Below are 26184 nucleotides of genomic sequence, written 5' to 3' on the forward strand. Positions count from 1 at the left end.
ATGTATTCTGAAGGGGTTGAAAACTTTTTGAATTATGCGATGCTTCACGCTACTGATATTAACTACATACGTTGTCCGTGCCTAAAATGTGGTAACATTAAATCAAGGACGGTTAAAGAGATAAGAGAGGATCTCTTTTTCAATGGTATAGATCAAAGTTATTGTACATGGTATTGGCATGGAGAAGCTGTTCCAGATAGTAAGAATGAGAAAATGAGTAATCGGGAAGAAATAGTTGAAGATAACATTATCGGGATGGTGGAAGCAGCTTATGATCATTTTACGTCAAATCCTAAACAATTTGAGAAGTTGTTAGAGGATGCAGAGAAGCCTGTATACCCTGGTTCAAACTTCACAAAGTTATCAACCTTGGTCAGATTGTACAATATAAAAGCAAAGAATGGGTGTAGTGATAAACTATTTGCAGATTTACTAGAATTTTTAGGAGTTTTGCTCCCACAGAAGAATGAAATACCCCCCTCTGTGTATGAAGCAAAAAAAACATTGTTTTCTCTCGGAATTGAGTACGAAAAAATACATGCATGCCCCAATGATTGCATCCTATACAGGAAAGAGCATTTAGATGCAATTGCATGTCCTACATGTGGTTTTTCTAGATGGAAGGTTAACAAAAGTTCTAGGGAGCCTAGTAAGGGGGTACCTGCAAAGGTACTATGGTATTTTCCCCCTATTCCAAGATTTCAAAGAATGTTTTATAATAGCAAGACAGCAAAGAATTTGATATGGCATGCCCAAGATAGAGAAGTTGATGGTAAGTTGCGTCATCCGGCTGACTCTCCCTCATGGAAGCTTGTTGACCACATGTGGCCAGAATTTGGTGATGACCCAAGAAATCTCCGACTAGCAATTTCAACAGATGGGATTAATCCCCATAGTGCTTTAAGCAGTAGATATAGTTGTTGGCCAGTGATTATGGTCACTTACAACCTTCCACCATGGTTATGCATGAAGCGAAAATTTATGATGTTAACACTGTTAATATCCGGCCCTAAGCAACCAGGTAATGATATTGACGTTTATATGGCACCACTTATTGATGACTTAAAAACTCTATGGGAGATTGGTGTTGAAACTTATGATGCATACAATAAGGAGAACTTTATGTTAAGGGCTGTGTTATTATGGACCATCAATGACTTTCCTGCTTATGGAAACTTATGTGGGTGTAGTGTGAAAGGATACTCTGGATGCCCTATATGTGGTGATAGAACATCTTCTAAATGGCTAAAGTTAGGGAGAAAGGTAATCTTTACTGGTCATAGAAGATTCCTACCACAAAATCATCATTACCGACAACAAAAAAAACCATTTGATGGTACTCAAGAGTTTGGGTTAGCTCCATCTCCGTTGAGCGGGGAAGAAATATTGCATGAAGTTGAAGGAATCAAAATATCATGGGGTAAGAAGAATGTAAATCTCCTTGGAAAAAGGAAGGTGAGGAGTGGAACAAAGGCAAAAGTAATTGATAAAAAGGCTGATGCTCAAACTCGTTGGAAAAAGAAGTCAATCTTCTTTGATTTACCATATTGGAAGTCACTCCATGTTCGACATTGTTTAGATGTTATGCACATTGAGAAAAATGTTTGTGAGAGTATCTATGGTACATTACTTAACATTCCTGGAAAAACAAAGGATGGCGTCGCAGCCCGGAATGATCTAATTGCTTTGGGTCTACGTACGGATTTGGCACCAAAACATGGAAATAACAAAACATTTCTTCCCCCAGCACCTTATACATTATCTAAGGCTGAGAAGATTTCAGTTTGCAAAGCATTGTCCGAACTCAAGGTCCCATCAGGATATTCTTCAAATTTCAGAAACCTTGTGTCAATGGAGGAGCTGAAACTGTTTAATCTTAAATCTCATGATTGTCATATACTTATGCAGCAACTACTTCCTGTGGCACTTCGTGCAGTACTGCCAAAGCATGTAAGATATGCTATCACCAGATTTTGTCTATTCTTTAGTCACTTATGCAGCAAAACAGTTGATGTTTTAAGGTTAGATGAAATACAAAGTGAGTTGGTGATTACTTTGTGCTTGCTTGAAAAGATTTTTCCACCTTCGTTTTTTGATATAATGGTCCATCTCACAGTGCACTTGGTTAGGGAAGTTCGCTTATGTGGCCCGGTTTATTTTCGTTGGATGTACCCTTTTGAAAGGTACATGAAAATATTAAAGGGTTATGTGAGAAATAAATATCGTCCAGAGGGTTGTATGGTTGAATGTTATATTGCAGAAGAAGCTATAGAGGTTTGTAGCGAGTATTTATCAGGGGTAGACCCAATTGGAATTCCGTTGAAGATTCGTTCACATCATAAAGATGTTGGCCATCCATTATCGGCTGGAAAATTTTTGAAGGCGGATAAAAAGTATTGGCAGCAAGCACATCACTATGTTTTGGATAACACACTTGAAGTGGAACCTTATATCAAGTAAGTTCAACCACTCATACTCATTTATATAGTTTAACTTAGCATTATTTTTTCATTTACTTACAACATTTCCTATCCTTTTGACCAACTCAATGTTAATTATCAGGGAGCATAAGAAATCCTTGATTAAGGAGCACCCCAAAAAATCAAAAAATTTGAAGTGGCTTCAGGATGAACATAATCGAACTTTCATTTATTGGCTGCAAAAAAAGGTATTAAACTCGCATTGTACTTATGTACTAACAGTTTTGTTTATGAACTCAAACTAATTATGCAAACATATGCAGGTTGAGGATGAGCTTAATGTCCCTAATAATCACATATCCGAAACCTTGAGATGGATAGCACATGGCCCTCGAGATGAAGTAACAAAATATTCTGGATATTCCGTTAATGGTTGTAATTTTCACACTAAGTCTCGTGATGATTCACAAGTTACTCAAAATAGTGGAGTAAGCTTAGTGGCCAATACGATGCAAATTTCAAGCGCTAAGGATAAGAATCCTATTATCGCAGATATGACTTTTTATGGGGTGATTCAAGAGATATGGGAACTTAATTATAACGCATTCACGCGTGTAGTATTTAAGTGTGATTGGGTTGAAAATAAAAGTGGCATCAGATTAGAAGAGTTTGGGATCAAATTAATTGACCTCAACAAAATTGGACATAAGTCAAATAGTTTTGTTTTAGCTACTCAAGTGAAGCAGATATTTTACATTGCAGATCCAGAGGATTCAAGGTGGTCGGTTGTACTGCCAGGGCCTCAGTATGATTGGCTACATGATGATGAGCTAGGAGATACTATAATTGAATGTGAATGTCTTACTACTAAATTGCCACCCGTTGAGTCATTTGATGTACTAACTGAGGAGTCTGATGATATCTACATGCGGGATGACTGTGAAGGCATTTGGGTTGAAAATACATAGTATATCACTCAGAGGAATATCTACTCTATTTCATATGTTATTGAATGCTATGTTGAATGCATATTTTAAAATTACATTAGGACTTTATATTTTCTCCATACTTTTGGATTTATCTTGTTTAGTTGTTACTTATTGGTAAGGCTTAATTTTTTAGAGATTATTAGGCTGAGATGAAGTATGATGAAAATGTTTGTGGAAATGGGAGTTGAATTCATGTTGTTATGTTTTTTCGAGTATTGACAATTGTCACTTAGGGAGTATTTGTTTATTGAAATGAACATTGGAATTGAATTGAATGAAGGTTGGTTTTATGATTTTGGAGAATGGTCAATTGCCCTATTTCTTTATTTTTCTTTCTTCCTCAACCAAATATTGGCATGAGCCTATCCGTTTAAGGTTCATTGAAGGAACCAAACATTACCTTTAAGGTTCTTTATATTTCTTTCTTCCTCATCTTACTAATTTGATCATTGTCTTGATTTTAAATGAATCTTGCAGAATATCTTGATGAAATGACAGATTCAGAAGAAGATGAACAAGATTTTGTAACAAGGAAACCAAGAGGTGCAACTCAATTGCAAGAGTTGGTGCAAGGTAGAAGTGATGGGGATCGGTTGGAGGTTGGATATAACAGTAAAGGACAACCGTGTGGACTTGCAGGAGCAAAACTAGCTAGTTTTATTGGTGTTATGGCGCGTACCACAGTTCCAATTACAATTCCAACTTGGAAAGAAGTAGAGTCATCTTATAAAAAAAAGATTTGGGACATGGTCCAGGTATGTCTCCAAAAAATTAAACAAAAAAAAAAAAAGCTTTTACATCTGTACGACTTTGTGAAAGTAATGATTAATTTCTATTATGCATTTGTAGAAAGCCTTTATAGTACATTCAAACAGCAGAGCGGATGTTTTGAAGAGTGCTGCAAAGACATGGCGAACGTTCAAGAGTAGTCTAACATGTGAGTACATATTAAAGTTCAAAGATCAACCTGAAGTCTTAAAGAAACCACCAGAAATCTATGATTTCATTCGTCAGCCGGTATGGGATGAATTTGTGAGGTCGAGATTGACAGAGAAGCATATGGTACGTATATATGATTTCAAAATTAAGTAAGAAGCATTTGGTAAATATTGTGTTTTGCTATTATTAAAGACTAATTATTGAATTGCATTTGATAGAAAATCCATGAAGAACAATCGAGGAGGCGAGCTAAGCATAAGTACCCTCATCGACTTTCTAGAAAAGGCTATGCAAGATTGGAAGAACAAATAGTAATGTCCTGTTTCTTTTGTATTCATTTAATTATCATACAAATAAAAACTATCTGATCTAATTTTGATATGTTCATCCAAATAGAAATCAGCTTATGGAATCACTGCTGACATTGACCGATTAGTGCTTTGGAAGCTTGGGCGTGTTGATAAAAAGGGAAACTATACGAATGAGATGGTGAAAGTACGCGCTGATAAAATAGTAAGTTTTATGTGTAAGGTTGGGAAAGATACTTAATTGATGTATTTCATACTAATGCCAATTGTTATAGGATGAAGTAACTAAGGCCGTTGAAGATGGGACTTTGCGAACGTCTGGTAGTAATGACATATTGACAATTGCTTTGGAAACACCTGAATATTCGGGTCGTGTAAGAGGTGTTGGAACTGGCATCAATCATAAATTGTACTTCAAGACTCCAAGATCCAAAACTCAATCGAGTCAACAACAAATGATGCAAACACATTTGGAGCAGCAAAGTTTACACATTGAGGAGTTAAATAAGAAGTTCAATTTGATTGCTTCTTTGTTAACTCCAGATCAGTTGAGCAAGATGCAAGAGTTAGTCCAATCTAATGTGGTACAGTCCAATCATATTTCTGAGAAAGCTAGTTGCACAGCAAAGAAAGAAAAAAATGAAACATCTACTGAGAAAGTGAAACAGGGTGATCTGGTGGAAATCATGTCTAAGAAGAGAGCGAAACATGACGATGTGCCGGAAATCATGTCTAAGAAGAGAGTGAAACAAAAGGTTAGCAAGAATACTAAAACCATGGATAAGATTGAAGCTATGAAGGTATGTACTAGTCATGCAAGTTTCGTTCTTCTTAACTATAATAGTAGCATGTTAATCTAAGTTTACTTTTCTTAGGTCAAGCAAAAGGATATGCAGGAAATATCTGATTTGAACATCATGGAAAAGACGAACAAAATTGCAAATTCAAACGAAAAAGAAAGTGATATCAAGAAGTATTTCAAGGTACATAGTCATTGCAGTATTTGTTCTTCTTGGCTATTTTAAGTAGCGATTATTAATTTAATTTAATTTTTCAAGGTAAAGCAAAGTGACCAACAGAACATATATGATGTGAACATCAATAATGAGACAAACAAAATTGCAAATTCCATGGAAAAAATATCTGATATCAAGAAGGTACATGCCTTTTATGTCTTCCCTATTTATGCTATAATCCCAACAGTAGTTGATTATTAATGAAATATTTTTTTAAGGTACAACAGTGCAAGCTCGCTATAGACACTGCTAGTAACATTGTTGCATATGGATCAGTCATTCCATTAGACGGGCCAATACATGGAGTTCCACTTGGGCCTATGAATCTACGTGTTTCTATTGATGTAGCAATTAAAGAAGATGCTCTTCTTCCAATACCTAGTTGTGAAGCTGTGAATATCAAACAAGCAATTGGGAGTCACGTAGCTTGGCCACGGCATCTTGTTGTGACAAATGATGAGGTACTCCTACGTCATTTTCTTATGAATATGTGGAAAAAATTATAGTACTAATATGTCTCATTTCACTATATTAATCTATCTATGCAAAGTCGAGAACGAATCCTCCCCTCAGACAAAGATCCCAAAAACAACCTTTGGCTTTACGTTCACTTATGCTCATAGCTCAAAACATGCATAAGGATGTTACAGTGCCTATCATCATGGAATCTGATCTATTTGGAAATGAGCACACAACATTTATTGGTGGAGATGACATCATTCAATTTTGTTCTATGGCTGAAATATCGACTGTTTGCATTTCAATTTACATCAGGTTTGACATAATCTTAAATTTATATACAATACAATCTATTGCATGCAATCCACATTGGGTAATGATAAGATACTAATTGCCTCATTTTTTTGTAGGCAACTTTGGTCAACGTTGAAGAAGAACAATCTTGATGGATTGTTTGGATTTGTAGATCCTGGCAGAATCTCTCAAAAGGCTGGCAGAAAGGAACAAAGATCAAATGCACTGGCTCTTAGATTACAGAACTGCAAAAAAGGACAATTAATTTTTGCTCCGTATAACAAAGGGTTATTAGTACTATGTGTTTTGAATTTTTTGTTCCTAACAGATCAGTAGTTGACCATTGTGTAATAAAGAATGCAATTATCTATGTTTTGTAGGTTTCATTGGTTGTTGGCTATTATTGACCCCTATGAGGAATTAATGTATTATATGGACTCGCTTAATTGGATACAGATAGATCCTGGAATGAAGGACATTGTTGAACTGTAAGTATTTGGATATATGTTTGTCTTTATTTCATGCATTTCAAGATTTGTATATATTCATGTGTTCTTATCCTCTATGTGCAGAGCACTGAAGATGTTTAAAGCTCAAAAGGGAATAAAGGGTCGAAAAAACATCAATTGGAAAGTAGTAAAGGTAAGGAACATTGTGTTTTGACTTTAAATTAATCTGACTAACTTACATTTTATTCTTTTTTATTTGTATATGCAGTGCCCTTTGCAAGAAGGAACTGTAGAATGTGGATATTATGTGATGAAATACATGAAGGAAATCATTAATGATCCAAACTGCTCAATTATTACCAAGGTTAGTACTACTATTACAAAGAGCACTTAAGCGGGTGTATTCGCTACTATCTTATTAGTATTAGTTCTTTGTAGGTAATTTATAGTTCAGGCAAATTAATTTACAGCTAACCATGGTTTTTACTCAAATCATTGGCAACCCATGAAGGAAATCGGCATAACTGAACTAAATTACTTGAATGTTCACACTATTGATGATGAGATGGATTGTTGTTAGCGTGATTTGTAGTGTTTAATTAAAGTTAATTACAATAGAAATTGGAACTTTTGAATCTTCCAAAAGATGCCCAATTGGATTTTAGCTCTTCAAAACCATCCTAGGTATTCGTGTATTGAGTTGATTCAAGTCATCAATGAGTTTGTTTTTTTTTTCTTGTCTGGATTCAGATTCTAATTCTTGATTTTTTTTTTTTTGTCTTCAATAAAATTGTAATGCTAGTCTATCTTTTGTTTACGTTTGAATGTGATAAATAAATAGGTTCAGAGCTGATTTTGTTAAGCCATGTTGTGTTTGAGCTTGGTGTTATTTACCATCAAGATGAGGCCTTTAAAGTTTAAATCTTTTGCTAGACCGCTTGACGTTTTATTAGCTCTATACCAAGTGGAAAAAAAAAAAACACATTAGCGAAAAATACGACTAGAGAACCCTTGTTCTTTCTGGGCTAGTTGATGCTAATTGACCACCTCCTTATTAGTTAAATGATTGAAATTAGTTTTTGTCCTGACATGTTCTCTTTGGTTGTGATTTGTTGCAGTTCAAAGAAAAAGCTACATACACTCAACATGAAATTGATGCGTTAAGAATAGAGTGGGCTGAGTATGTTGATGACTTCATCCCAATAGATGAAACACTAGATTAGCTGGTTTGTGAAATTTTAAATTAAGTGAACTTATAGTTTTATTTTAGTAGGAAACTCTACGCATTATATTGTCTTTTGTAATACTTTGGTAGTGGATGAATTACAAATTTATGAAGCAATACTGTTTAATTTGAGGTAAATATCTTGCTTCTTGGATGAATTATGTAAGTCTTCTTATATGTCATCATACATATTTTAGGACATGTATTGAATCGTTTATGACACGCTTTGTGTGTCGTTGGTAATATTCAATGACACTGCAGTGCTATGGTAAATGACGCTATACAGATGTCATGTTTACTATACCATGACGCTCATTCCTCTGTTTATGACACATATTCTGCATCTCAAATTGAAATAGATGACACGCGTTTTTAATTCAATGACGCTTGTTAGGTGTCTCTAAAAGCTATACATGACACTGTGTGTATGTCATGATTAGTATATCATGACGCTTATTCCTATGTTTATGACACTTATTTCATGTCTTAAATGGTAATAGATGACACAAGTTCTTAATTCAATGACGCTTGTTAGGCGTCCTTAAAAGTAATACATGACATTCTTTCAACGTCATTAAAAATATCTTTAATGACACCCACAAAGATGACGCTAAACCCTTGTGTCATTAAACTTTTAACATGACCCATAAAATGCGTCATGTATGTAAAAATTTGTAGTAGTGAAAGAAGACTTCTTGAGGCATACATTTCGTCAAATTATTTATAGACATGAAATATTTATATATTTGTAGTTTTTCAAAACTGACACAACTGCACAGTTTCTTAGTGCATATTATGTTTTTGACAAATGCATGTTGAGCGACACACCTATGCACCACAAAATGACCTAATTTTGTAATATTAACACATATGTGAGTCTTCTCACATATTAAGGTATTAATAAAAATCCGGGTCATGCATATGTTTTTTATTTATGGAACTTTTATTTCTAACCTACGTTCAGGAAAAAGTCTATGTTGTTTGTTCTTTTCGTCCAACTTACTAGCACTTTTGGTTGTTAATTAGACATTAACACAAGCCTATATTTTTGTTATATGAAAATCAATTCCTCTATTGTATTATAACCTTGCAATTTTGAGGAGTTTTTGCCCAAGTGGAAGAAATAATATTTTATGGGCTTCACACTCATCAAATTTAAATGCATTTAATGATCATGTTTTTGGTAGATAAAACATACATTATCATATTTGTTTATACTTTCTTTGTTATATGCAAATTGACATTGCAGGAATTTTCAAAGACCATACATCTTTGACGAAGATTTAAGGTCGAAGCACTATTATTGTTTGTCAATATTGAACTGATAAATACAATATGACTAGATTCATATCCAAGAAAAAATTAATGAGTACATTCTGCTCAAAACTGTTTTGCTTATTAATTCTTGTTTGTTGTTTAGGAAATTGAACTTGTGATTTATATGTTATTGATGAATAATTAATCTGCTCAAAAGTGTTTTCTTATTTAGTCAAACTATAAATCAATGTATTGTTAAATATAAATTGACAAGATTGTATATACTTCATTTGCTCAGAAGTGTTGAAGTTATGTATGAATGCCCTTGTGTTTTGTGTTTTAACTATGAAAACCCAATATAATTTATGTCTAAAAATGATTATGGAATTATATGTTTTTATTGCAATCAGAAAACATTGACTTAATTTTTTGTTTCTGTCAAATGTTAGATGAATAAAATTGACCATATGATTTTGTATAGCCTTTTAGTCACTCACTTCCTTGCAATATCTGCATAGAGATGAAGTCAACAAAATTAGTAGTTGATATTGAACCCTCAAAGTTCATAATCATGGATCATTTGGCTAATGCTTGATTAGTGGGAGTGTTTAAGAGGTATGTTCGTTATTTTTTTACTCTTTTAATCAGTGGGAGCAACTATGTGTTTACCTATGTAGTATTGTTTCTTTTAATTAGTAGGAGTATGAAATTGCCTTTTGTATTATTAAATTGAAGGGTTAGTAACTGATGGCTTAATAGTAAACCTTTGTTCATAAGTATTAATAAGAGATTCTAAATTTGTAAACAATTAAGTTGTATTTTACTTGTTCTCTTATCCGTATATCAAGTTTTACATTGACAAAAAAGTTGGATTTTGTTACCAACATTATTGAGTTCTTTTATGAACTAATTTTATTATGATTACTGTAATTGAACGCTATCTTTGGTGCCCTAATGTTTTTGGCAGCATATATTATTAATTTGAGTGTGGATGTGATTACATAGTACTGATACAGTAGAATTCATATCAACATTTCTATAATTTTGCATTCAGGTTTTTAGTGACAGTTCTTACAAAGGTTTTGGTTACAGAATTTTGTAGACTCAGTTATCACTGTTATTTTGGTTAATTTGGCTAATTTTGTGTACAAGTTCATTGAAACTTAAGTGGAAGAATGTAAGCATAATTATGAGTATCAATGCTTTTCAGTCAATCACTTGATTCTTGAGTGACTTATTATTTAAGTGACTAACATTCCAGTAATCTTACAGCCCCAATGTGGCTAGAATAATAGTTTAACTCTGAATAACCAATTACATAATTCCTATTTAGTAAGACTTGTTGTAGTGGGACCTAAATTATGTAATTGTGATTAAGAGTATCTGTCATTAATAATAGGCTTGACTTAGAGATATCCTAGCAACTATATAAGGTTATCCCTGTTCTCACAATAATTGTTCTATTATGTGCTAAACCTTATTCATAGCAAGAACATATAGTTTGGAGACAGTAGAAGATATTCTTATGCATGCGTTGATCCCTCTTCTACAAATAAGTTAAATGTAATTGGTTTCTTGCAATTCGGTTTATTGAATTTGTGATCTTAATGTCTTGTTGTTCTTATGATTTCAGAATATATCTTGCATGTATAGGATTACAATATGTGTTACATATAGTAACTACAAGTGAAAATAAATAACCTAAGACGAATAAGAATGGACTCACCTTAACAAAATAAGAATAGAGGACAACCTCATCCTCCTCAAACCACATCATAATCAGCTTCTTTCCACACGCCAAAACTGTAAACATCACTTAATTCCTACGGCGCCGCCCTAGTCACAAACTCAAATGCCAAGTACCCCCAGCGCCCCAACGACACATGTTGTGTTAGGCACTGCCCCGTGTCGATACAATTTCGCCATCCCAAAAAGCCTCCCTCTTATCTACTCGTCCCAAAAAATATTGCTCAACTTAATGTCTTCGTGAACCACCATCTGGTCCAACCCGTGGTGGAGATAATTCAACCCATCTGTCACATCCGCCAGCACACACTCCCATTTCACCCACCCAAAATTGTCTTTGGCTTGCAAAAATCCACCCATCTAGGCTCTCGCTGAGCAAGCAATTGTACACTAGCATCAGCTCATTCCCTTTCTTACATCAACTTTGCATTTAGACCAAGTTCTTGAGGTACAGCCTCCTAATGCTCGCGATTTTCGCCATGAACTCCCCCACCCCTTGTGACAAGTCGTGGTTGATGCACTTAACGATGATTGCGGCGACTTTTGATAAAGTTTCCTCACTCAACTTATCGTTCAAGAATTTGTGTGGTTCTAATCTTCAATCTCATCGATTTCTACAACTTTTGTCGTGTTCTTTCGCCAATACAAGTAAAACTCAAATGCTAAATCAATCCAAAAACTATACCAAATATTGAATCCCAACAATCGCCACATATAACAAGGAAGAAGACGACGAACCCAACTGAAAACATGAGAACTCATCGAGACACTCTCTCTTGCAACGCCGGCATCACTAAAACTCCAAGCTAAAACCCGTTGGACTTGATTGACTCCGTTTTGGAAGCCAAAAACCCTACAAACATCTCGGCCAATACTTAATTTGCAATCTTTGGATCCTTGTAAGTGGGGTGCATTTCTACTCACCACCTTCTATGTGATGGTAATGTTCACCACCCTATTTATCAACGTTGGATGAGTTTAAATTTTGAGATTTGTGTCTATTTACTACATAGATCTAAACATTTGATGAGTTTAAATTTTGAGATTTGTGTCTATGCACTACACAAATCTGAAATTTAAACTTATCTAATTGTTATAAATAGGGTGGTGAGTAACACCATTACTTAAGAGTGGTAAGAAAACATATTCCCTACAAGGGTAACAGTCCCAATATATAAATTAGGGTACTCATATTACTACTCCCAAATATCATGAAATACATACTTTGCTATCATTAGTTTTTTTTAGTCTCACTTTCACACCTAAAGTTAAGTCTTTTTCTCCCATATTCATACTTCTGTTAGCATGGACATCATGGCTTGGTAAAATGTGACGTGGCGCTTGACTAGACAATGACTATGCAAAAACATAGTACTGTTGGCTCCGCCAAAGTGTACGAGATGGTTCAAGTTGAGATTTGAATTAAATTCCTGCCAAATTATTTTTCTTTTTTTTCAAAAATTTAAGAGCAGAATATGATGCTGCATGGACAAAAACCCAATTCCTGCCAAAAATTTGAAATGAAAATTTTGCGGGGCTTTCCCTATGCCTCTGTTCAATAAAAAAAAACAAGAATAAACTATAATTCCTCAAATTTAGGGTTGAACCACCACTTTCACAACAAGTTGGAAGATCCAAAAGATCAAGAACAAGAAATATCAACTAGCACAAATAAAGGGCAACTAGAGTATCAACTATCAACAACAAAAAATATCACAACTCCACAAATAAATATCAAAACTTCAATTGTCATGAATTTAAAATACAAAAGAACGGAACTTTAACAACTAATTCCAAGTTCCACAACATTCAATTCACAAACATTCATATTAAATGTGGAGTAAAAAATAATCAAGAAAATTATGGTGGTACGTGGACTTTTGGGTGAAAATGACATAATTACACTCGAGGCACAGCGGGATTCCCACGCGCATGCAATGGACAATAACGGCTCAATCAATGAAAAGTCAAAGGTGATCAAAATGGTATTTATTCAAATCTCTCTCATATTCCTCATCAAATCCTTATCCAAAAGGTAACTCCCAATTTTCCTATTCAATTTTGGTTTAATTGCCAATTGCAAGATATTGTTTCACATAATATCTTGCAATTACACACACAATTTGACCATATATGGCTAGCCCCTATTTTCCAAATCGATCATTCCCCTATAAATAGCCTTATTCTCCCACTAAAAAAAATGTTATTGGCACTCCAAAAATCTCATTCTACACTTCTCCCAACTGTATTTTTCTTTCTTAATATAGAAAGTTTAGAGTGTAGAATAAGATTTTTGGAGTGCTAATAACAATTCCCAAAAAAAAAAAAAAAAAAAAAAAAAAAAAACCTAAACCACCATTTGGGGCATATATAAGTATCTTCGAAGGCGATCGCGACGAATTGATTTTCGTTTCACTAGGGTTTGGTGGTGATGGAATTTGGTTTTGGGTTTAACTTTTGGAGTTCTACTTTTGAGTGTGGGAAATTAGTTCCAACGTGTTATTTCTTTAATTTTTATTTTGCCAAAAGAACATTTTACTTTTTTTAATTGTTTCAGTACAACCATCGTCTAGTAAAGCGTCATGTCACGCTTCAACAGAGTCCTTAACGTCCAAGTTAATGGAAGTATAAATCAGGAAGTAACACGTAACTTTAAGTATGAAAGTAAGAGTAGTACTGTTTGGATCAAAACTTGAACTTTGAGCTCAAGAAAGGAGCTGGCCCAAAAGGAGGCCCGAAGGGAAAGACAGTCGAAGCTCAGTCAAAGCCCAGAAAGCAGAAAGGGCATTTTCTGACTTGGTGCAGCTCATGAAGACCACATGCTTACCTACCCAAAGGCCAAGTGGTATAGACTGACCAGCTACACAGCCCATAAAGTACTTTATGATGGCAGTACATGTAAAATAGATGATGAGTTATCACCCTTCAAACCGTATTCGGGCAAGGTTGCTGCTACAGGAGACCAAGCCGAGTTGTCTATATAAGAAGAAAGAAAACCAGGAATAAGGACACTCAATCAAACAAACAAATGCAAGCACAAACTCTGCTCAAAGCCAGATTTGCCTTCAAAACGAAGCTGTAGTCAGCCCAAGCCTTCATCCCTCTCGGCACAAGCCTTCATCCCTCGCGGGATAAACCTTCATTTAAACCCTTGTAATAGCTCTGCTACCTTGTTCAACCTTGCTGTAGTATCGATTCATCTTTTGTAAATCTCTCTCTCTCCCTGAAGCTTTCATACCCTTGATAAACCACAAAGATAGGAACCTGCAAGACGACCAGGCTTGCCCGACAAGGTTAAACCTTGCCCGACCTTCTTTGTTTTTGTCTTTTCATTCATTAGCCTAGCAATATGTTGTATACTTCCAGTTATATTCAAGTTATTTCCAGCAAGATGACTATTAAAAGGCTTTCTCAGTACTTGGATCCGATTTGAATATATCTTCAGTGTTCAAACCAGATCCAAGTCCTAAGCCCTCAGGCATGTAAATCTGATTAGTTAAAAGTCTTTGGCCTCAAGGCATAAAAAAGAACCTTATGTGGACTTAACCCATCCACGACAATCCTTGATAAACGAGAAGTCCGAAGTTACTTGGGGCGCAAGTAATCGACCTACCTCTTAGTCTTATTTCTATTACATTATGATTATCATATAACGCTTAAGCATGGGAAGGATTCTGATAGGAAGCATCAAGGCCTACACCTAAGGCCCCACGAAGGCACCTATTTGGATTCATTCCGTTCTGCGGTCTAGAACGTTTGAGTATAAGAACGAACTCTAATAGGAAGCCTCAAGGCCTACACCTAAGGCCCTACAAAGGCACCTATTTGGGTTCATTCTACCTCTCGAACTCGGGTAATCATAAGTATAATAGTTATAAGACTCATGCATTCACAAGAACAAATATGATGTGTTCGAGCACTGGTTTAGTTATTGATAGGAAGCCTCAAGGCCTACACCTAAGGCCCCATAAAGGCACCTGTTATAACTAACACAGTTTCTCGGGTATATACATATACAACCAAAACTCAACATCCATTTCACATCTGCCATACTAAAGATGGCAGTGGCACGCCTGAGCACTTAAAAGTTAACCTTGATTGTGAGCCTCAAGGCCTACACCTAAGGCCCCACAAAGGCACCTCTCAAAGTTAACTATGTCCTTCTCTTTCAGCCTTGCTCGATGAGCCTTGCCCGACAAAGCCCGACAGTGAAGCAGAAGCCCGACAGCAGCCCTCAACCGGCGCCAACCTCCCGGGGAGCTGTGTGCTCATCGGCCAGGAAACATCCCTGACGAAAATTCCTGACGCGAACATAGTTTTGGCACGCCCGGTGGGACTATACACTTTGTGATCTTGCCCGACAGAGGGTTTCTCTCTCCCTTTTTTCCTACGAATGGCGGATCAATCAGGAGATCCTTCTTCCCCATCAGGACGAGTGGTCTTAGAAAGTCCAACCGCATCTGAGAGATCGGAAGGAAAGGGAACTAGTGAAGAACTACAAGCTACTATGATCCAAGTACTGAAAAGCATGAAAGAATCTCCTTGGAAACCAAGGGAGAAGTGAGTAGGCTCTGTACATTAACAGGGAATCTACATAGAAGACTTGATCTAGAGTTTTCTACTCCAAAAGGGGCTCAGCAAAGTGGGATGAGCCAAGTCACCATGAGAAGTGAACCAATCATTCCCTTATTCCTACTATTAGAAGAAGAAAAGGATAAGGGAAAGAATAAAGTGGTTCCTGAAGGGAATCAACCTGTGATAGAGCTAGTTCTGGAAAAAGAGCCTCCCAGCTTCCCATTATTATCTTTTAATAATAGGAGGCAGAGCGAACAAGAGAGAACGAAGTATGGGATGCCTATAATGATAGGGGAGACTAGTAGAAAGGAAGGCACCACTACTTCAGATAAACCTCCACCTTACAGGCCACCCCCGTTGGCTAGTAAGGGAGTGGGAACTAACTGGAGAAAGCCCGAACCAAGGAGAGAAGCAGGTACGGGCAATGACCGGATCCCAAAGATCGACACTGCTCTCATCGGTCATGATGATAATTCAGCTACTCAGTAGCTGAGGGAAGAATTGGCTGAGCTAAGAAGGACAGTAGCTCAAAATGCTCAGCCGCGGGCTCGCCCAGTGTTCAGGGTCACTTACCAGAAGCCTTATCCTGAATATATTGACGAGCTCAATCCATTCCCTCTCAACTTCAAGATGCCTGCATTCCCAACGTTCACAGGTGAAGACAGTAGCGTGTCCTCCAAATACCACATTTTCAAATTCTCCAATCATTGTGTGGCATATGAAGGCAACCCAAATTATAAATTGAGGTTGTTTGGGAATTCATTGGCGAGTTTAGCATCTCAGTGGTACTCTCTATTACCCCCTAATTCTATTGCCAACTGGGGGCAAATGGAGATGGCTTTCCACGAACAGTTTTACAGAATAGAGCCAGAATTGACTATCAATGACCTTGTTGAAGTCAAACAATACGATCATGAATCTACTGAGGACTTCATGATGAGGTTCAGGAAAACAAGGATGAGATGCCAATTCCCCGTCAACCAAGCGCAGCTTATATCAATTGCTCAAAGGGCTCTAAAATTACCTTTGAGGAAGAGGTTTTATGATGCATAATTCAACGAGCTGCAAGAATTGGTAATTGCTGCCACTAAGTATGAGAGGCTGTTGCAAGAAGAGCAACAAGTGAAGCACACTTCCAAGGTCCCTCCCTTCTACAAAAACAAAGCTACAATTCATCGTGTGGAAGTGGGAGAAACCAGGCCAGAGCGTGAGGATGGCCATGATGAAGAAAACATAGATGTATGTGCTGCTGAAATGACTACACCTTTCAAACCACTGACGGTAAAGGGGCTAGTCCAACCTGTCAAAGATCAGAAGGTCGTAATGAACGATGGTGGTTTCGTCCCCATGAAACCACCCAAGTACCAGAGTTATTCGTTCGATTTGGCCAAGGCATCTGAGATCTATGAAGAACTGGTACGGGCAAGAGTAATTTTGCCCGACAATACCAAAAAGATACCCAATCCAGAAGAACTCAAGGGGAAAAAGTATTGTAAGGTGCAGTATACCTTCAACCATTCCATAGTTAATTGTGTCCAGTTTAGAGATTGGATACAAGATCTTATAGTGAAGGGAAAGCTGTTACTTGACTCGCCCCAAGCCAGTATGATGGTGGATACTAACCCTTTCCCTGAGGCTCTTATCAATATGATCAACCTCATTTTACAAGAGCCAGGGTCACCATTTGGTACTGCAGAGAAAGAAAAGGGCCCAGGTTGTCCCAACACCTCTGCATGAATAAAAGTGCCATGAAGGGGACCAAGATCAGGTCCTAAGATTGGTGTTATCGAGGGAAGTAGAAGAAAGAAGAAAAAAGGGGGCAAAGAGTTGCCCGAAGTCAATTCAAACAGTACCAAGAGCAGAGCAGAGGACAAAACACATGTTCATTCCAATAAGAAAGGGGTTACAAATCATCCTATTCTAAAAAATTGACATCTTCACTCAGGGTCACTATTCGAGAATGATATGTCTGCATAATAGCAAATATCCTACTAGGTTCGGCCAAAACAGTATGGCTATTTACAAGTTGGGACCTAGTATGCTCTTACTCCGAGTTTGACTTCTCTACTCCCTCAATTTGGTTTTCAAGGGTATCCATAAGAGTTGCTTGTTTAGCTTTAAGAGCAACCAGTTGTTCCTCCAACTTTTGAATTTCAGAAGTAACAACTTTAACCCTTTCTTTGGTCCGCAAGCTTTCGTCCATCAACCGATCAACTTGAGTGGAGACGCTTGACTCTTTCTCCATAAAGCATCTTGCCCGATTAGCTTGTCTATCAGCTCTCTGGTATTGCTCCCTAAGAGCCCTCAAATTCTCAAAGAAAGAGAGAAAGGAATCATGCTGAGGTTTTGATAGTCGACCAGTTTTGAAATACTCAGTTGTGACCTTTTCTAAATCACAAAGAGCCTTGAGGCTGAATAATGCAGTAAAGTCCTTCCTCGCCCATTCTTGGAAGAATTGTTGTTGTTCTGAAGAACTTGAGGTCGCTGAAGTATGTCTTGAGGATCTCAACCTTGTCTCAAGCCGCCCAAGTGCTTCAAAAAGTCTGGGCAACTTAGCAAGGTTTGGGGATGCAAAAGGAGGAGGATCCTGCACTGCGGCTCCCTCTAATGGAGTAATGCCAACTGGGGGGGCAATCTATGTATGCCTGATCTTCTCAATTCCAGAAGGGGGAATCTTAGTACCTCCAGAAGATAAATGAAGACGGGAGCGTTTTGATTTACGGACCAAATGAGGGGGAGAAGTTTCTTTTGGAACTTGCTGCAAAAAACCAAAAGACCAGGTCAAGACAATCTAAATACAGTTAGAGGCAGAAAGAGGCCTTGGAGAGAAGAAATGTACCTGACTCAGCCCTGGGGTTTCACCAGGAAGAGTACTAATTCCTTGTTGGCGGGAAGATTCTTTACCACCAGCAAGAGAGGATCGAGCTGCACCTGAACCTGTACCAGTGCCCTAGAGATATCCAGAGACAGTAGTAATTGTTAGTAAATAAATTGTAAGAGGAAAACAAGAAGAAAATATTCCTATACCTGAGTTTGGTCATGAGGAGGAGAAGGAGGTTCATCAATATCAACTGTCGGGAAAACAGATACCCGCGAGATTACTACCTCTGAGGCTACAGGAATCTCGGGAACTATGAGTTCATTATCTGATACCATTAAGGGAGGAGGTGGCTCATATACCGGAGAAGGCTGCAGAAAACATGAGCGGGAGTTAATTTGGAAGCAATATACGGGATTTCAATGTGAAAAGAATGGCTCACCAAGTTACTGTCCTCATCCACGAAGTGCAACATAACTCATGTAGATGGATCAAATTAAGAGGAAGGAGTTGCATCCAGAGCAGTAGAAGAAACCACAGACTTCAGAGGAGGGCCATGACTAGGCAAGGAGGCAGATGCCCCAGCCTAAATACAAATAGAAGAAGAGAAAAGATTCAGGCATTAGGTCTAGAAATTTGAGAGTTATCCAAGAATTAGCAAGGAAGAGAAAGCACCTCTGAAGGGTTAACCTGGGAATGAGAGAAACTTGTCTCTCGGGCAAGTTGTGGAGAGGCCTCGGGCGGAGAGAGCTTTTCTTTTCTTGCATCCTGATTCAAAGTAAACAGATTTTGAGTTCTGTGAAATGAAGAAGGGATGTGCGGATAAAAAATATAAATCATACCTCGAGTTCTTTGAGGACGGCGCTTTGCAGTTCTTTAGCCTTTTTGAGCATGGCAGCTCTTAATGGTTCCTCCTTAGAAGCAATGATTGGTCTTTTAGATGCTTGAGTTCCTGTTTTTCAAAGAAAACAAGAAACAGTTAGATAGAGGAGAAAGGTAGCAGTTTGATAAAGGAAAGCATAAACTTACTGGAAAATTGTTGCTTCTTTCTGCCTGCCTCAGGGACTGGAGCAGATGGGGCTGATGACTTAGGAGAGGCAATAGTTTTTGCTCTCTTACTCTTTCTAGTAAGAGTTGGTCGTGTGGTTTTGGGTAGAAGTGCAGGATCAGGATCTGAAGCCTTAATCACAGCCGCTTTCTTTCGCTTGGGTGTTTTAATAATCGCCTCGGGTGTTTCTTCAACTCCTGAATCCTCAAAGGATTCTGAGACATCCACACCTTCCCCAGCTTCTCGTCTTTCAGCCTCTGCGGCCGCCCCATAGAGAACTGCAGCATCAGCTGAGTCATCCTCGGACTCAATGGCTTCTGATTCAACATCCTTTGGGGCTGCAGGGTCAAACAAAAGTAAGGATATAAAGTCTTCAGAAGGGAAACAGAATCAGGTTGAAAGAAAAGTACCTATCAGAAGTGACCGATTCTTCTCTTGGATCATCTCCTTCCAATGTTCAAGCTCGCCCGAGCTGGGGTATGACTTAAGAGAAAGTTGGTTGAAAAGGCGGTCATGAGTCTCTTTTAAATCTCCTCCATATTTCTTGGTCCATTTGTCTTCCCACCAAGAAGAAAAGAGCGAAGTACATTCAAAATTAAGAACGATGGACTGTCGGGTCGCTTAACTCATTACGTCGAGACTGCGACAGGCAGCTCGGAATGTCACCTCAGGTGGAGTTAGTAACCGGAATGAAGTACCACAATGGATAGAGTCGAAGAACGGGACAGGAATGGCCTAAATCCCAACTGCCTGCTGCAAAAGTTAGGATGGTACACCTCCAAACCTCGGTCATATCTATTACCCTGAACTCCCCAGGCCAGGTCTCTCAGTTGAATGCAGCTAATGAATTTCTCCCTGCAAAATGGAGTAGCATCTTCGCCAGGGGCATCTTGAAAAACTTAGTCAGAAAACCAAGGATATCTCCTCAAGACCGATGCACCCCATTCTAAGTCTGATCGAGTCCTACAAACTCTGAAGAAGTAGAAACAGGCAAAGGTGGAGTGGTCTATTGGGGCAGCTTCAGCCAAGACTCGGGCAGGGGCCACACCCTCCGAGAACTCCAAATTTGCAGCCCGAAACTCTGGGAAGTACCATTGAAGCCAAGTTTGTATCATCCATATAGGCCCATTCAAGTTGGTTTCAAATGGCTCGCCTTGAGTCATTTAAAAAAGGAGATGATAAAGATGGGAAAGGAGGAATGGACCTGTAGCTACGTCATCAAAGTTATGAAGAGCTTCTACTAAGGGGATCCATTCAACCCTCACCCCTTTAGACTTGTTGGGAAAGATATGTTTGTTGAGCCAGTATAAGAGGAAATACATGTGCTCTTAATCTTTATCAACCCGAGAAGAGCCCGCCCCAAAATTCTCCTTTACAAAAGGAATGAATCCTTTGAAGGAGGTCCCATAACTCTTGAAAGTTGCAGAGTTATAGTTCAAAGAAAGGAAGGTAGTAGATGAACTTGAGCTTCCAGTGGTAGAGGACGGGACCCAGTCTTGAGTGACGTCCACTATCATGCCTGAAGGCCTTAAACCGAAAACCTGGGCCATGTCAAGGATGGTTGGACACATGGGGCCCATACGGAAGTCGAAAGTATTTGTGCCCGAATTCCAGAAAAGGAGGGCAGAAACAAGCAATTCGGGCTTGGGAGTGATGGAAGTCTTCGAAAGCATGATTAATTCGTAAATACCATTATCCATCCATCTCTTCTTAAAAGTGGGCTCTAATTCATCAATCCACTGAGCCCAGACAGGGTCGTTCATCAGAGGAAAGCCTCGTCGGTATGATGACCATTTGGATGAAGAGATGCCCGACCTAGCCGAATAGGGATTTGGGGAAAACCAATTATCCCTGGGCATGTTGCTTTCTACCACTGAAGGGTCCCGAGAGATCCAGGCGAGAGACCCAATGATTGTGCCCCATGCACCTCAAAGAAAAGCTCGGAATATAAACCTGCCCGAGGGCGATGCAGCCCGTTGAGTAGACAACGCAGAGTGGCGATTCCTTCGCCAGATTCATAGGAGGGTTGGGTTTGGCTAGATTCCGAAGCCATTTGATGAAGTTCGAGAAGGAGATACCAAAGAAGATGATGAGGGTGAAACCTCAGAGAGGGATTTCTTGCTGTAAACACAGGGGATTGGAGAGTTCAAACGCAAGGGATTCGTGGGTTTTAATAAAAGAGCTTTTTCAATTAATATTAGCGCCTGGAATTCCAGGCTAAATATTGATTGAAGGGGGCACTGTTTGGATCAAAACTTGAACTTTAGGCTCAAGAAAGAAGCTGGCCCAAAAGGAGGCCCGAAGGGAAAGACAGCCGAAGCTCAGTCAAAGCCCATAAAGCAGAAAGGGCCTTTTCTGACTTGGTGCAGCTCATGAAAACCACTTGCTTACCTACCCAAAGGCCAAGTGGTATAGACTGACCAGCTACACAGCCCATAAATTACTTTATGATGGCAGTACATGTAAAATAGCTGATGAGTTATCACCCTTCAAACCGCATTCGGGCAAGGTTGCTGCTACAGGAGACCAAGCCGAGAGTTCTATATAAGAAGAAAGAAAAACCAGGAATAAGGACACTCAATCAAACAAACAAATGCAAGCACAAACTCTGCTCAAAGCCAGATTTGCCTTCAAAACGAAGCTGTAGTCAGCCCAAACCTTCATCCCTCTCGGGACAAGCCTTCATCCCTCGCAGGATAAACCTTCATTTAAACCCTTGTAATAGCTCTGCTACCTTGTTCAACATTGCTGTAGTATCGATTCATCTTTTGTAAATCTCTCTCTCTCCCTGAAGCTTTCATACCCTTGATAAACCACAAAGATAGGAACCTGCAAGACGACCAGGCTTGCCCGACAAGGTTAAACCTTGCCCGACCTTCTTTGTTTTTGTCTTTTCATTCATTAGCCTAGCAATATGTTGTATACTTCCAGTTATATTCAAGTTATTTCTAGCAAGATGACTATTAAAAGGCTTTCTCAGTACATGGATCCGATTTGAATATATCTTCAGTGTTCAAACCAGATCCAAGTCCTAAGCCCTCAGGCATGTAAATCTGATTAGTTAAAAGTCCTTGGCCTCAAGGCATAAAAAAAGAACCTTATGTGGACTTAACCCATCCACGACAATCCTTGATAAACGAGAAGTCCAAAGTTACTTGGGGCGCAAGTAATCGACCTACCTCTTAGTCTTATTTCTATTACATTATGATTATCATAGAACGCTTAAGCATGGGAAGGATTCTGATAGGAAGCCTCAAGGCCTACACTGAAGGCCCCACGAAGGCACCTATTTGGATTCATTCCGTTCTACGGTCTAGAACGTTTGAGTATAAGAACGAACTCTAATAGGAAGCCTTAAGGCCTACACCTAAGGCCCTACAAAGGCACCTATTTGGGTTCATTCTACCTCTCGAACTCGGGTAATCAGAAGTATAATAGTTATAAGACTCATGCATTCACAAGAACAAATATGATGTGTTCAAGCACTGGTTTAGTTATTGATAGGAAGCCTCAAGGCCTACACTTAAGGCCCCATAAAGGCACCTGTTATAACTAACACGGTTTCTCGGGTATATACATATACAACCAAAACTCGACATCCATTTCACATCTGCCATACTAAAGATGGCAGTGGCACGCCTGAGCACTTAAAAGTTAACCTTGATTGTGAGCCTCAAGGCCTACACCTAAGGCCCCACAAAGGCACCTCTCAAAGTTAACTCCGTCCTTCTCTTTCAACCTTGCCCGACGAGCCTTGCCCAAAGAGTCTTGCCTGACGAGACTTGCCCGACAAAGCCCGACAGTGAAGCAGAAGCCCGACAGCGCCCTCAACCGGCGCCAACCTCCCGGGGAGCTGTGTGCTCGTCGGCCAGGAAACATCCCCGACGGAAATTCCTAACGCGAACAAGTACAACGAGAATTATGCTATAAATTAATTCGAATAATGAAATAAGAATAGTTTATTAATAATCACTAAAGCACGGTAGTTCGTTGTTCTTAAAACCGAGTTATCTCCCCCCTAAAGTCGTACTGCGGTGCCGTAGAGACAGTAAGTTACGGCGTCCGGTCTCCAGAAGATAATCTAAGAATACTTGGTGACACTCTGCATGGCTATAGCCTATATATTGCTGCGGGAAAAAAAAAAAAAAAAAAAAAAGCCCCGTTGCTAAGAAAGAAATGGCAAATAATGCCATGGTTTGACTGTAATTCAATGACAGTTTCGGTTGAATGTAATTGAACAAACTCAACTGAAAATATTTCCTATCTCAACAAAATAGTAATAGAAGATGGGAAGCGAATATAAATATTAATTATGAAATACATAGTGATGCTCTTAATTGTTTGAGCTTTAATCACTTTGAAAAATGGGGTGTACTAATGACGTGTGAATTCAAGCATCTAGATGGCCTGGGTTCTTTTGTTTTCAGTTCCGAAAATTCCTTCTGGGCTTTTCAGTCTAAATTCTGATTCCTGAATACACGAAGTAACCACAGGATCAAAGCAGCAAACAAACTGCAGTATGTGACAGGAATTCAAGTGTATTTTAGGTCATCTGAATTCTAAACCCACCATATCTGGGAAGTAGTACAAAAAGCTTTGTAAGGAAGGCTTACTTATATCCAGTGGTTTTGGTCAACAAGGTACATAAACTCTGGAATCTTCTCCCCACTCATGAAAGTGTTCAGTCAAATGAAACAAAGTTCCTCTTCGTTTATATGACAACTAGGTAGAAACAATACTTCTTGTTAGTACAACAAAAGCTTTTGTATGGCTACAATTCCATGACTGGATTTATCGATGTGGTACTCATAAAATATAATTTCTCACAGCAAAATCTATTGGTTCGAAGCACAGCTGCCATAAGAGAGGAGATTCTCACCTATTGTCAGGATATGTCCAGTGGCGGACTCAGATATGTCATGCAGGTCATAATGGAAGGCAATTTATACGAAATGAATTTATCACCAACTATATTCCAATAATACAATGATTTGTGTTGAGAAACTTACACATGTTATTGTTTTATCGAGATAAGAATGTCACAATAACAGTAAATCCGTTTTATCTAAGTCTTGAACATCAAAGATGCAAAGGCATCAAAGCACTTTCTAGTCGCAATGGGGTTCAATATTTAAGTACTAAAACCGTCTTCAACCATATATAATGGGCTAAAAAGCACAAGGGACTGAGATTAGTGATCAATATTATTCTTGACCACTTGGTTGTATAGATATTATAATTAAGGGCGTGAATTGTCAATTTAGTTCCTAAATTATCACCAGAGTGAAAATTAGGTCTCTAACCTATTTTTTAAGAAAAATTAGTCCTTGAATTATTAAAATCTACCAATTACATCCCTAATTTTTCGTCAATTTAAAGCACGTTAGTTGCATGTGATACACATTGGAGGGTACATTGGTAATTTTTCATAAAAAATAGTGTATGGAGTTAACTTTAGAGAGTAAATTAGACATTAGATTCGCAACTTATATGAAATGTTAAGGGCTTATAGGCGAGAAAATGATTGTATTATACTCTAAAGTGTGTCAAGTGATTTAAGTTGACGAAAAATTGGATAAAATAGCTTTGAATATAATAGTAGTGGTGAAATTAGCAATTTTTAATGAATTTAGGGACTTATTTTACCGAAAAAAATAATTGAGGAACCTAATTTTCAACTAAAATGGTAGTTCAGAGACTAAATCGGTACTTTACCTTATTATTAAAGGTTGAACACCTTGATTAAGTGCTGGCACATACCCATACTTGGCATAGTATAGGTTAGAAGAAGTTAGCGACATGCTCACGTGATGAGTGCTATAAGGACATGGAAATGTACCCGTGACGTTCAGTTTAAGCTGATTATCCTTAATTATGTATTTCAAACTATTTTTTTTTTTTTTTGTGGATAGCACCGAGTAATCTAGCCTTACAAACTGAGTGTTAATACCTTATGCTCTTTGCTTTGCATGCTTGCTTCTTGTGGCTTTATACTTTGATCTACTCACAACTCAAGCAACCGTTGTTAATCGGGCTCGACTTGTGCAATTGTAATAAAAGCAATTTATAACATACTCGTTTGAGTACTTCATGTTTATGAACTAAGTTGGAGTCACTGAACATGGATAAGATTTGTAGCTTAAATGGAGTTGAGAAGAGATTTTTGCATGTGTAAGGCGCATTGAGTTAGACTCTCATTCATAAAGTTTGAAATTCATGTTTACAAGTATTTTCCTTTACAAGAGTCCATGCAATGCACGGGATCGAGAAGAGGTACTTTTGTATGTGCCAAGAGCATTGCGTTGGATTTTCACATATGAAGTTTGAATTCATGTTTCACACATACATTTCTTACAGTGTGATGTAATTTTCCAGTTTCAATTGAGAATTGGAGCCCTTGTTCAATCCAAACAAAACAAAACTTGTTGTTAAGTCACAAATGATTGTTTTTCTTTATTTTCCGTTTAGAAACAAATGAAGAGGAAGAACCCGACTTTAACAGCAAATCCTTGAAACCAAAGTAGATAAAATTCTCCCGTTTGGTGAGAGGTCTTCTTTCTCCTTGAGAGCGTTTCTCTCCACTGTGTGAGAGTCTCAAAACTTCTAATTTCAGTTTCTCTCTCATTTGGTTCATAGGTTTT

At 38.1% G+C, this 26184-nt stretch overlaps 3 protein-coding genes across 3 annotated transcripts; all 3 read left to right on the top strand.

Annotated features, from left to right (window-relative positions):
- Positions 1–3388, top strand: LOC139195036 (uncharacterized). Its single transcript, XM_070820215.1, has 3 exons — positions 1–2456; positions 2563–2668; positions 2744–3388. The coding sequence occupies exons 1-3, from the start codon at positions 1–3 to the stop codon at positions 3386–3388; spliced, it is 3207 nt and encodes a 1068-aa protein (XP_070676316.1).
- Positions 3389–4481: 1093 nt separating this feature from the next.
- LOC139195037 (uncharacterized) lies at positions 4482–6522 on the top strand. Its single transcript, XM_070820216.1, has 8 exons — positions 4482–4511; positions 4567–4659; positions 4745–4843; positions 4932–5456; positions 5532–5639; positions 5715–5813; positions 5891–6133; positions 6223–6522. The coding sequence occupies exons 1-8, from the start codon at positions 4482–4484 to the stop codon at positions 6520–6522; spliced, it is 1497 nt and encodes a 498-aa protein (XP_070676317.1).
- A 260-nt stretch (positions 6523–6782) lies between these two features.
- Positions 6783–8146, top strand: LOC139195168 (uncharacterized). The gene is made up of 4 exons (XM_070820337.1): positions 6783–6913; positions 6998–7067; positions 7143–7238; positions 7993–8146. The coding sequence occupies exons 1-4, from the start codon at positions 6783–6785 to the stop codon at positions 8095–8097; spliced, it is 402 nt and encodes a 133-aa protein (XP_070676438.1). The 3' UTR covers positions 8098–8146.
- The last annotated feature ends 18038 nt before the right edge of the window (positions 8147–26184 follow it).

Source organism: Malus domestica, chromosome 04, assembly GCF_042453785.1.
Source record: "Malus domestica chromosome 04, GDT2T_hap1".
In the NCBI taxonomy this organism is placed as follows: domain Eukaryota; kingdom Viridiplantae; phylum Streptophyta; class Magnoliopsida; order Rosales; family Rosaceae; genus Malus; species Malus domestica.